The 14,522-nt window shown below is 26.3% G+C and overlaps 1 protein-coding gene across 1 annotated transcript in view; it reads right to left on the reverse strand.

Annotated features, from left to right (window-relative positions):
- LOC107443645 (uncharacterized) overlaps positions 1 to 8,495 on the reverse strand; it is a 92,703-nt gene extending 84,208 nt beyond the window's left edge. The window contains exon 1 of the mRNA XM_021146422.4: positions 7,656 to 8,495. Within this exon, the coding sequence (XP_021002081.1) occupies positions 7,656 to 7,847 (192 nt within the window). The 5' untranslated portion in view covers positions 7,848 to 8,495. The remainder of the gene's footprint in view (positions 1 to 7,655) is intronic.
- Positions 8,496 to 14,522: the final 6,027 nt, after the last annotated feature.

Below are 14,522 nucleotides of genomic sequence, written 5' to 3' on the forward strand. Positions count from 1 at the left end.
CAGTATGTACCCAAACGCATGGAAGAAAATAGCTTTATTAGTTGGCGTGAATAGAATTCTGGTTATTAATCCATATAAGGTAAGAAAACAATCCAAATTTTTTTCCACACTTAACAGTTTAAACATCATCTTTCTTATGTTAAATTGACTCTTTTGGTTTAATATTTAAAAATAACAATTAAATAAATTGGTATTTAACTATTAAGTGGACCGGAAAGTAATGTCGTTTCGGTGCAATAAATATTCGTTAGTCTTAAATGCCAATTTATTTTTTTCGATCTATTTTGATTGATTTTCGATCCGGCATTGAAAGGCTTTTGCTAACTAGGTTGAATGCATTGTTGATTAAAAATAAAATCTTGATTACAAATATAAACTGCGCCGAAACGACATTACTTTCCAGTCCACCTAATATTTTTACTGAGAAATTTCTAACTGTGGAGTAATATTAACGATGATAATGAACGTGATATAAATGTTTAAGGCAAAATTTAGAAACCAAAATGTATTTTGTTATTAATTTTTATTTATATATACCACCCCTTCCATTCTGTAATAAAATAAAGACGATTAATTAGTTTGTGTTCGAAAAAGAAAGAAATGTTTTAGAAAACAAAGATAAAACACATAATATTTTCCCTTTTTATCACTTATTAAGTTATCAGTTATTCTTCGTCGGCGTCACTAAAGCTAGTAGACTCAGAAAGGCAAACCACTTTCATGTGGAATAAGGTTAAGCAATAAAACAGAAAGCCGTTTAAACACATTAATTACATTTTATAAGCAAGTAAATAGTATTAATTATTGACAAATATTAGCTTTAATTATGATTTTATACAATATTGTCATCATTAAAGGTGTAAACGATAGCTAAGTAGATTGTTTAATGTATTTAAAATATATATTTACTTATTTTCTGTCTGTCATAATAGCATAGTTATTACGATTACTTTGTTCAAGAACCACAATTAAGGAAAACTTTTAAGAAAAATTTGCGTCAGTATTTAATTTCTAGCTTTTATAAAGTGATGTAAAGTTTTTTGTTTGTGCAAACTGTATCAATTTTATTTCAGACTTAATAAACAGAAAACAGCTTTATCTTGTTTTATAAGAGAAGGAATTTCATGTATGTAAATATATTCATGCATTTTTCAGTTTGGATTCATAAATCGAAGGAAATAATGCATAGCTAAGCATTAGTGATGAAATTTCTTTTATTAGTATTATTTTTTTAAATTTTCAAAACTATATACGCATTGGAACTTTGTTGAAATGTAATAAGTCAATTGTTTCTTGCTCGGTGTAAAACTGAGAAATATTGTTTTCAATGAATTTCAGTTTTAATCAACTAAAGAAATAGATTCTATAAAATAACGTGAAACAACATCACACAAAATTCAAAAATTATCTTTCATTTTTACTTTATACTTTTTACTTTCATGTTATATTTCGAAACGTTTTATTTCACCTAGTACTTAGATTTTTTTTAAATACTACGAGGGATATTTTTCTAATATAATCCCTCTTTTCAAGATTAATAAAAATACTATTATTTATAAACTGATTATTTAAATTATGTTTATCTCTAAAAGTGACAAAATTGAATAAAATTGTTTTGAGTACAGAATGCGCACAGTGCAAGTACTTCATGACTTTAGATTGAAGCTTGATTTAGATTGAAGTGTTAGATTATAAAAGGTAAGAAATTGTTCGAATGTTTTTAAACTCTTTATGATATAATAGTATTATTAGTTATTTAAGCATAAAATATTGTTTTATGCATACAGTTTCCTTATTTAATGTAGCGCATAATTAATATAGCACATATTTTGATGCTATACTTTTGATGCTGAGAAGAAAAGTATAGCCAAAACTATTAGAATAAGGTAAAATTTACCATATTTCTGGTTCTATGGGAACGTCAAGAAATCGGTATACTTTACCGAGGCACTTTGGTAATGAGTTTGATGAAATTAGCAATAAAATATAGTTTTTTAATGTGTGGTAAAATCTGATGTGTGTGAATGTGTTAAATTCCGGTAGTTTTACCACCATACCTTAGAGCATGGCACGAAAACCAATTTTTCGTTAAATATAGTTGTCAGTTTGGTATTTTTTACTGAATTTGTGTAATTGTAATTGGAAAGAGAAATATAATTTTGATAGCTAAAATTTCCGGTAAAACTTTAGCACAGCAACGGAAAATATACCAATTAAATGGTTTAAACACCATATATTCTGGTTTTATTAACCAAAATTATGTTTTTTTTAATTTTTTATTTATTTTTTACTATTTTTATTTATTAGAGATATCATTACCATACAGAATTGTAATTTCACCAGAATTTTATTTCTGTGTGTATGTACTATTCGTTTTGACTCAAGAATGAAATAGTCTAGCAATATTTAAAAAAAAAGAACAAAATTACATTTTAAAGAAGAAAAATATGTTCGAATATTTTCTTCAAGATTTTAAGTCTGAGACTTCATCCTTTTAAATATATTGCGCTCACGCGAGACACCATGCCGACTTTGCATGACGAATATCATCTTTAGATTATCAATAATGGAGAAAAATCCATAATTCACTTTTTTTTTTACCATAGATCACGACCACCTGGGTTAAAAATCTGAGGGGGTCGTGTCACTCTTCCTTTCGGAATTCAAAAGAATTTTAAAATATTTCATTTTTATAGCTCGGCAACATCAAAAGGAATAATAGTTTAAATAATTTCTTAAAAAATTTTGTTATCAAATGAAATTTTTATGTATATGGTAATAATATATTTGGAAAAGCGCAAAAATGTTGAAAACTTGTTTTGGAAGAATGACAAGAAAAAAAAAATGAAACTATAAGTCTGATTTTATTTTGGATAAAGCAGTTTGTTAAAGTGAGCCTTTCAATTATTAAATTTGCATGTAAAGAAAAACTAACAGAACCTATGTATCAGCCTTTATGATGGAAACTTTACTAAAATCACTGTAAACTATATTAAATGTAAGCTGCATTAGTAAAATGCAAACTATATAGCAAATGTACGCTATATTAGAAAAATGCGAACTATACAAAATATACGCTGGATTAAAAAATGAAAACTATTTGAAAAGTACGGTTGATTAGAAAAATGCGAACAATATTAAATCTTCCAAAATTAAAAAATGAAAACTATATTAAATGTACGCTAAATTAGAAAAATGCAAGCTATATTACTCGATAGATTAGAAAAAAGCAAAATATATTAAACATACGCACTATTGGAAAAATACAAACTATATTAAATTTAAGCTATATTAAAAACAACAAATTATATTAAATGAGGGCTATATTAGAAAATTGCAAACTATATTTAATGTACGCTAGATGAGAAAAATGCAAATTTGGAGGTTAAGACTCCTTAATTTAAAATAAATAACATGATAGTGAAATATTATAAGCATTGCGCACCAGCCAACCTAATTCCCCAGATAAGCTGGTATACATCGATCTGAAGCCTACGGTTAAGACAGTGCTGTAACTGCGTTGGCATGTTGGTTAAGGCACTAAGCTGTCATCTAACACAATGACAACTAGGAGCCTTAACCAATGTGGCATCTTAGCTTAAAACACAAAGCCAATTAATATTTTTTTTTTTAAAAAAAAGTCATTCTGTTTAAAAGAAATGCAGAAATGAGGGTATTTGTTATTACTTAATACGCAAAATAAAAATCAGCACCCATATTTTCTAACAAAATTATATTAAAAGTATTTTTCAAATTTTGCGCAAACTACGTACTGAGTTTAAAATGCTAGTTTAAAAGGTGCCTGCTTCTAAAACTTGTTAAGATCAAAACAAGGTTAGATTCTAACATCAACTCTGAAGACCAAAGTTTATATACAGAAATTAGGAGATTGCCACAAATATTCATAAAATTGTTTGCGTTAAATAGTGTTCTTCGCAATATTGAAGTACAATGTAAACGAAAGTTGCGGAAAATTAAAAAGATAATTTTTTCATATTTTTAAGAAAATAGAAATACACTTTCGTAACTTTTTTAACATTTTGAAATAACAATTTTATTAAATATTTTTCATTTTATTAACTAACTTCAATAACGCAACACTAGTTTTATATAAATATATCACTAGTCTGATATGAACTAGTTATTATATTAGTTTGTGCACTTCCTAATCACACTAAATACTAGTGTGATTAGGAAGCTGATGCCTGGATATAAAACCATGAATTATATCTTACATATTAGAAAAAAGCAAATAATTTTATATAGCTGATGCTAATTACAAATTCATAATTATAGTCTAATTAGAAAATGCAAGAGATTTCATTTTAAATAAATCTTTAAAAAGCTGGAGTACAGTCATGAATGTCTTAACAGTTAGTAAAAATACATTGAAAAATTAAATGCTTCATATTTGAAATTTGTTTTTCGACTCTAAGCAGCTTCAGTTATTAACAAGATTACAAATTTAACGCTTAGTTCTGTTATTAAAATTAAATTCAACGTTGCCTTTTAGGTCAAGATCAGCAAAATCTATTGCTGTTATTTTATTTTTTATTTCTAGTTATCTTTGTCGATCATTTGGTTCAGGTTTCACAAGTATCTGCTTGCGACAATGTAATTCCGTTCGGCTATATATTTCGCACCAGAATGACTAATAAAACGTCAGTAAATGAAAAAAAAAAAACATAAATTTAAATATTTTCTTTGAGTTGAATTCTTACAATTTAAACTCTTCAAAAGCGTTAACATCCTCAATCAATAAACTCCAAGTTCTTCATTTAAATTAATTATTTATTACAAAAATGTATTCACTTCAAATAATGACAAAACTATCAGCACAGGCTCAACATCTATTTAACTATTAAACGATTATATAACTTTAGGCAAATAGAGCTAGTGTTTGTTTTAATAAATAGGCGTTATCAACATAGATACTGATTTTGATTGTTTTTATTTATACCATTCTGCACTGTCAAGGCTAGATAATTAAATAAGAGTTCTAGTTATAACTAGTTTAATGTGAAATGATCTTGTTATAGGTAAAAGTTAGATAGTTTTCACTTGTAAAGGTAAGGTCAAAATGAAGCAAAATAATATAATCTGTCAATATAAATTGTGAAATATTGAAATGGTTCTCCTGATTAAACGTTATGGTTTTATTCCTGGCACGAGCATGGAATATTTTAGGCGTGGCGTTAGTTGTTTCTATAAAAATTTTTAAATTTTCACTTGATAATAATAAACTTATCTGATAGTGGGCTTGAAAAACTGCTTGATATCCGTTTATTCTATCAAAACGTTGTTTATTATGAGCAAAAAGACTTGAGTAAACAGAATAGTAATTAGTTGACACATGAATACATTATTATTATTGAATAATTTGTCTTTTATTACCTACGCAGTAAAATTTAGGAAGAGAAAATAACTCAGGGTTTTTAATTATTCTTGTAACTAGTGTTATGCAATTTAATAATTTTAAAATGGTGATGCGTAGTAAAATATTGATATTTTATTATATACTGTCATATTTTTGCATTTTCTTAAAATTCTATATTGCCTATATATTGTGTAATGATATGTATATTGTCTATATATTGTGTAACACAGTTAGTTATAATTGAAAAATACTTTCAGTAAAACTAGCATGCATACGATAATATCATTATTAAAAGTTTTCTTGAAATCATTGTATTCCATAACTGTTGCTATAATGATTGGGAAAAATCGTATTTCTTCTTTATAGATCTCTGTAGTATTTACTATTCTATAGTCATCGAAAATGTACACAATATTATCGTATTCAACAGCTCTTTTGACACTGATAATCTCTGCTCTATCGTTGTACTTCATAAAAAATATGCTATTTAAGATAAATTTTAAGAACAAACTTTTAACTAAGATTATCGTGACGTTAAAAAAGATAATTATTTATAATATATTATCCAATTATATTTAACATTAATTTTTTAATAACTGTTATTTACTATCATTTTACACTATTTATATATCATAAATACTCTACTAATACTTCGAATACTTATATATCATTGTAATTTACAGTACTAAAATTAATTAAGATAGTTTTCATTTGGAAATAAATAAAAGTACTATGATGGTATCATACTTTATTCATAAAAGATTATCAGCTGCATAGAAAGGCATGCTGAAATTCTTTTTTTATTGTTAAAATTATATTATTATTTTTTGAAGAAATTTCTAGAAACAATGAAATAAGGTTTGTACTTATCTTGTACGAAATACGCATTTATGGAAAGAAAATTCTATTAACATTTTCTTTGCTATAAAAATTATACTCTATTTAATTTTATGTTTTTTTTAAAAATTTGTAGTGTTTTATTGATTTGTAGTGAGCAATTAAAGTTTATTAAAGTATTAGGATAGAATAAGCAAAGTCAATTATTTTTTCTTAATAATTTCCCTATAAATTACACTTTCATAGATTAATTGTGTTTCTTATATCGGGTGCTTAAAAGTTTCGTACTTGTGAAACAGTTTTTGATTTGTCTGTAAATATTGTAATACTCTTCGTAAAATAACCGGCGAAAGTTTTGTGTTTAAAAGTTTGTGGTATAATAAAATGATTGAAGAAAAATATTTAAAGAAAAGAAATTTTTTTGAACAAAATGAACAAAACTCACCGACAATTTTTTTAGATAAATAATAGCAATATTTTTATTTTCTTTTATATCATTAAATAAGTTTTTAAACTTAAAATGATGCGAATTATAAGGAAATCTGACATAATTTTAAATTTACTATTGTCTTATAAATCATTGGATAAGTTACTTTTATAATTTGTTTGAAAGAGAAAAATGCAAATAATTTTTGAGTCAGTTTATACTCAAATAATAAAATTATGTCTATCAGCAGTAACAGGAATACAGCAATTTATTCTTTTTTAATGATTTCTTTGAAATAGCTCAACTATAATTTTCTTTTTTTTTCTTCATAATTCTATTTAAGTTATTTTTATTTTTTTATCACAATCGGTAAATTGCTTTGAACTATTTTGAAATAGTTTATTTGCATGCCAAAACATTCATTTTCACATATTAAAGAATATCGTATTATTCTGAATAAACAATATTCAAAAAGGAAAATTCATATATCTAATAAATGATACTTTTTCCCATTATATGGAACTTATATTAATACTTTTGTTTGAAAACAAACATCTCAGTTTGAAAATTCGCGACAATATCTCTATTTCAGTTGGCAAATTCACGACAATATTTAAATAAAAGGAATCATTCAAATAAAAAAGAATCCCTGGAAAAATCTCTTTAAAATACCCTCACTATTCCTCTGCGCAGGTTGCAATAATTTTAAGTAAATTTTCAAAAGTAATATATTTAATGAATCGAACAGTTTCATGGCTTCAGTAGTGAAAATGAAATTTCGCAAAGTAAATTACAACGACATAATAATATTAATTTAAATGGCATGAATTTTTTTCAAAACCCTAAAATATATTTAAAAAAATTTTATTTCATAAATAATATTTAAATTCAATTTAAATAGGCTTTTATTAAACTTCGAAAATAAAAACAAATTCTGATGCATTAAACACAAACATAATGTAAAAAAAAAATCCCACCATTTTTAAAGATATTAAAAGCATAAATATTACTTACGTCATTATCTTCGAGGTTTGAATAGATGTCTAGCTTGTCAAGTCTAACTGTACCCTGGAAAGGAAGAAATCTTGAGCCTCTTGGGATGCGCTGATTGCTCCAAACAGATGCTCCAGTATATGATTTTTTGGATGATGGTGAAGTAGTTAGCACCAGAGACAGTTCTGTTGGTATCAAAACACATGTTTCCATGATTATCTCCTTTATTTCCTTGACTTAGTCACCAATTGTAAGACTAGATTCTATTCAAAAGAGTTTTTTCTTCCCAAACATAAGTTTACTAATTGTATATGGAAGTCCTCAGAAAAATATCATTTTGATGGAAAATATACTGATAGAGATTAATAAGGCACCATATTGAAGTAAGTCCATTCAAAAATCACATCATCAATGATTATTTATATGAAAAAATAATGTCTTATTACAGTTCCCAGTATTATAAAAATATGTGTCTGTTATAAAAAAAATTATTTCATGGTAAAACGATAATAATAATCCACAGTCAAAAACTATTCACAAATGGAATTGACTTTATTCCAAAAAATATTTCTGGAATATAAATGATTTATTATATTTATAATATATTAGTTAATAACTATTTAATATTCGACACTTATTAAATCAAATTACCATATAGTGTTCGATAAATTCGATTTAGTTACATAAGACCGACCAAGAGAAGAACAAAACACGTGTTCTTCAATCCTTCATTAAAGTTCTATCTGAAGACTAGGAGAAGTACTCTCAGGGGCACATCCCAAACTGTTTCTCTTCATTCTATTTTTTATTTATTATTTTTTTAGTTACCTCCACCCCTCCCTTCTTGTTCTCAAACTCTATGTCTATCGTTCAGCAACACCTTGCTCAACAGGTGCCGGCATTTTCCTGTCCACCAGGAGGCGCTGCACATCAAGCGAAGTTGACCGAAGAGGCGGGACGGGTGGATCTCGTTGGTCTGTCTTTGTCTATCCCATATCGATTGCTCAGTAGCCGGTCATTTATTTATTTATTATTTTTATTTTCATTTTTTTCCCTTATTTTTTCCGTGCGGTTATTTAATTTATATTTTGTTTCATCTGTTCGTACCTCTGACCGCTGAGTGAAAAGATTTGATCTGAACGATTGTGAGACGAAAAGTAACTGAGGATGCGGAATATTGAGTTCAAATTTTTTTTTAAATAAAAATAAAAACAAAGTTATACTATATTTAATTGATGAATTTATAGGTAATAAATTAAATAATTACTAGTAGTAATTATAAGTATAGTTAGTTACTTAGTTAGTTACTAGTAGTATAGTTAGTAACAAATTAAATAATTACTATAGGTAATAAATTAATCATTCAATCAATCCCCATTTATAAAATATTTTCACCCATTATTTCATTAAATTAAGAGGGTCCGGAACGATTTTTTAATTTTTTATAATTATTTATTATTTTTATTATTATTATAAATTTTTTATTATTATTCTAATAATAAAGTAGGAACAGACCATTAAAAAAAATTGTAGACTGTTTTTTTTAAATTTTTTTTTTTTGGTAGGGCATATACCAATAATGGTAAAACTGACCTTTTTTCAATTTACCTTTTCTCAGCATCAAAACAAGATAATTGCTTCGGTTTTTTTTTCCACAAAATATTTACCTATACATATTTACACTCTGATAACTGTTAATACATAACTTTAGCAGAAGTTTTTTTTTAAATTTTATGATCTGAGAACTTTTACTTTTTTTAAAAAGTTTCATCATTTTTGAGCAAAAAGTTTTCATAACTCTAAAAAGTATTTCTGTTAACGCTAAAACATTATACAACTGATATAATCTCAAATATCCAAAAAATTTCAAAGTGATATCATAAGTAGTTTTTAAAAGGTCAGTTTTAGTCAGTGTAAAGGTCAGTATGACCATTTAAATAGTTTTATGAATTGGATTAATTTTCTCAAAATGGAGTTATAGAGGCACAAAGGCGAGTTATAAATATACTTAATCAATAATACAAAATATTATAATCTACTAATAATATATTTTAACATATAGAATATATTAATAACCAATAATATGATATAAAAATTGATAAAAAAAAATACATAAAGTTTTTAATATTTAGAAATGAAATTCGAGCAAGAGAAAAACAGCTCTTCTGATCGTTTTACAGTTCTGCTCATGACTTTGTACCATTTTGTCTCCTGCATTTAACTTTTAGGGAAAAGAATAATTTGCACGCTTTATTTCTTTATGATTATATTTCATAATCTTTTCCAAACTTTAAAACAATATAGAAATTTCAAAAACTGTTTATATTGTTTTAATTACATAAAGATCGCATTATGCATATTTTACATATATTATTTTATATTTTTTCTCTGTTTTTACTGCATAATATTTTTTTAATATAATATATACATAAAATAATACAACAATAATTTAAATATATATATATATATTAAATAATATATGGAAATACACTATTTGAATTCTCGTTCTTTTAAAATCCAATATTAAATCATTAAATCAAATTTATATACTAATCATTTTATTTTAAGTAATTTTAAATATTTTAAAGCAAACATTTTTCAACTCGAAATCAAAAATTAAAAAATCAATTCTCAAAGTAAAATAAAATTAATAGTTCGAAGATTTTAAATTTTTTTAATGCTTTTCATATAACACAGCACAACGAAAAATGTAATAAATTTATTTTTTTCAAGGGAAAAAAAAACTCCCTCATATAAAATGCTTGTTATAATTAATATCAATTACTTTTTAAATAATTATTTTCAATTATTATTTTCAATTTATTATTTCAAGAATAATTTAAAAGCATCTTTTTTTAGCACTAGGACGGTGTTCTTCTTTGTCTGTAGCTCCACTGCCTGTTGCAGGCTAAGATTGTCTGCAAAAGTTTCTTCCATCGGAAGATTTCATTTGCTGAAATGCAAAGCAAAAATTTACTATTTTTAATACAGTTTTTATTATTTTCATTCTATTAGTAATTATTAATTTGTTAATTTTATTATAAGAAATTAATTATTATTGGTTACTATGTAATTAGAAGTAAAATATTTTGGTTAATATATTATAGCAAAGATTATTTATTGTATATTGTTCATGATGTATAATATTAAAATTAGTCATAAATTTAGATAATTTACGCATTTTTGTCGTATACTTTGAGCTTTTGAGATAGCCAAAATTTTGAACTGACTATTTGAAATTTTATATAGTTTATAATGAAAATAAAATGAAACTTATCCACATTTTATATTCATGAGAATAAAAATATTTTTTCACCCATTTATGAACTCTTTCAAAAGAAAAAAAACATTTATCAAATATACAATCAAAATACCTACCCATTATTAGTTGCTTACCCATTGATGTTATTAGTAGTAAAATGCATTTGTTATTATATTATAACAGTGATCATTTATTGTATATTGTTAATGATTTATAATATTAAAAATAGTCCTCATTTGTGGATAATTTATGCATTTTACGTCATATACTCTGATCTTTTTTATGTATTTTATAATGAGAATAAAATGAAGCTATCAAAAATATTTATCCTTGGGAATAAATATATATTTCCACCTATTTATGAACTTTTTTTTAAAAAAAAAGCATTTAACAAATATACAATCAAAATAACCACCCAAGCATAACATTGGTCTGAATATTTTTTGAAATTATTTTCGTAATATTGCACACTTTAATGTGCTGGTAATTTCTAGTTTATTTTAAATCTTCTTTGTGACATTTAGAACTCAGCTGGATGGAGAATTTAAAGAGATTTAAAGATGTGTGATTAAGGAAATGATTATATCGGTCCTTAGAGGTAAGCAGTTATTCCTTTAAAAGTCCTTTAGATAAGGATTAACTTGAAGGTCTTCTCTATTGAGGATTATTGACCAAATGATAGTAGCATATTCAGCATTCCTCGTCGATTTAAACATAGAAAATTCTACGCATATCTATATTAATGAGATTCATACTAAATTGTAAACATAATTTAAACACTGCTAGAAAAGTCTGGGAATAATGTTTAATCATATTCAACCTAAACAGTAAACAACTATGCATATATATGTTATAAATTATATGTTATAAATTTTAAGTTATAAAAAGGGATAATATGTTGTAAATTGTAATGCTTTTTTTTTTGCCTATTTTGATAAGAACTTTTGTTTCGCATAGTTTCAATTTATCGACATAAGGCATAAACAAAAACATGATTTCTTAAGGCTATTCAGCTTTAAATAGAAGAAATATGTATTGATTAAACATTTAACACCTTGACGTTAGTTATTTTTGAAATTCAAATTATTTTGTAGAATGATATACCTTTACAAACAGTGGTTTCAATCTTAAGTAACAAATTTAACACGAAAGAATCATATTACTGTACTTTTCAAAGGCTTTAAAAAAAGTTGTATAATGGAGTTGTATAAGAAAATTTGTTAAACAAATACACTGTGGTCATTAAAGTTCATTGTCACTCCAACAGTTTCTGAAGGGCAAATAGCTGCAGTCATAAAAGTAGGGTCTATATTTAGTAAAATTGTTGTTAATTACGCAAGGAAAACCTCTACAGCCCCTCCTGGTGGCGAAAATTGGAGTTAGATTTCTTCAAAACGATACAAATACATTCAATATGCAGTCCTGGATTTCCCTGCTAAAAAATAGAGAGAGAGGGGGGGGGGTTGAAGAAAGGGCTGAGCAATGACCTTAATACGCTTAAAATGTAACGGTTTGTTTGCAAAGTGCCAGGAATGGAAATAAGAGGTGGTCGATTTATCAATTCACCATCATTGCAGCTGATGTGTCTGTACAATAATGTCGAATTCACGCTAATTACGAACTTTTTTTACTATATCTCACAAGCACATTTGTAGCCCACATGATATTGTATATAAAATCGGTATTCATGTGCAAAGATGATTTACCGCCAGTTGTGTGTGCAGTTTATTCGTTAACCACACCATTGAAAGTGCACTAATATCTGTGACGTGGAGTCACGTGTAAAGGATGTCATTGCTTCATTGGTTGTCCATATTGCTGCAAATGGCATAGAATTGTTCGGAAAGAAACATGTTTTCTTGCAAACGACTCAATATCTCGACTCATGGTTCGATATGTGACCTCCTGTGGCAATGTGCATAAGAGGTTTGATTCTTGTCTGTTGGTAGTGGGTAACCGATGAAATCTAAAACGATGTTCCATATGTCCTTTTTGAACTCTTAGATTCAATGTTTTGGAGGCATTAAGGGCAGTTAAGGGATCTCGATCGACTTGAGCAGTTATATTGAGGTACTATAAGGTGCACGCCCACTAAGCTATAATCTATCCTCAGAAAATATCAGACATATTCTTGAAGGCCATTCTCTTCCTATCACGAGGCATTACAGCAGCTTTTTTTAATGAAAAATAGCGTTCAAATTTAAATTGAGTATGATGAAATTTCTACAAATCTCAGTTTTTATTCTGATCACCACCTGCTTTGCATGAACGTGCAGAAAATAAATTCGTTTGCATATCCTTCAAACATCTACATGCAATATGTCTACAAATAAATGTCATGCAATTTTACCAAAAGTTCCGTATAACTTTCCTGGTGTAGCAGTTTTAATGGCTAGTAGTTTATATTTCGATGATTTTAAAACTACCATGTTTCCAAAAATCATCTTCAAATTTGAGACATAACACTTATTCTACCTTAAACTACATAAAAACAAAATATCATTATTAAATATTGAAATGGAATTATGTGTTGAAGTTATTTTCTGTTAAAATTTAAAGGTTAATAAATATATTTTTACTTGTTAAATTATATATGATTCTGCTTTAAACGCATTTAAATATGTTCAATAGTTTAAAATTTTCAAAAATAATAGTAAAAGATATTCTTATGTGTATGAGTTTAATTAAATAATAAATTTAATTTTATTCCTATTATCTATTAATTCCTTATGATTACTTGTTTCAATTACTATAAATAGATAAATATTAAGAATATTCTATAAAATATGTGCAGCATATATGTAAGTTTAGAGCCCTTATCCTTTTTTTATTTTTGTTACTATTGCTACAAATTTGTTCTGTGGGAAATACGTTTTTCTTTTGTTTTAGTTATCAATATTATGCGACATTTTCATTAAAATGAAAGACATTTCTATTTATTTCAGACATTAATACAGAAACGGGAAAACGAGCATTATATCATTTTACTTCCTCCTTGCATATTTTATGTTTGAAAGCATTCATGTGTGGGCTGCCAGTGCTTAAAATTAGTTCCTCTTCGCAGAAAAAATTATGTTTTTCGGAATTCTGTTGCACATATTAATAGAAATTACCTTTTTTTAAACCACATCTCTACCATGCTACTCTTGTTGACAGTGTACTAATGAAAAGAGTACGCAGTCGCCGCACATAAGGTACTTGGAACATAGGTTATTTAAGCCGGTTAAAGATACTGTGAGATGTTACTTACATAGGTTGCTTGAAAATTGGTCTGTAATTCAAGTAACCTATTGGAAAAAAAAACAGAAAACAATCAGTGTTACCATTGATGTAAAAAACTGGGTACGTCATGTTAAGCTGCTATACGATGGGTCACTTCATTTCATATCTTTCTTACTTTTTACTAAAATTTGCTTCGATTTAGCAAATTATTGCTACTATGTAGTTAGAGTTTTAATGCTTGTTGCGTCTAATGCATAGAGGTGAACACAGTACAATGGAAATAAAATGGAAAGCTCTAGCAGTTAAAAAGTATTTAAAAACTTAATTCGAATTATATTTCCAAAAGTATATAATAGAAAAAATATGGATTTTATAAACCAACGTTGTTTATATAATAATGAATA

This window comes from Parasteatoda tepidariorum, chromosome 8, assembly GCF_982258835.1.
Source record: "Parasteatoda tepidariorum strain Cologne lab strain chromosome 8, Ptep-v5.0, whole genome shotgun sequence".
NCBI classification, from domain to species: domain Eukaryota; kingdom Metazoa; phylum Arthropoda; class Arachnida; order Araneae; family Theridiidae; genus Parasteatoda; species Parasteatoda tepidariorum.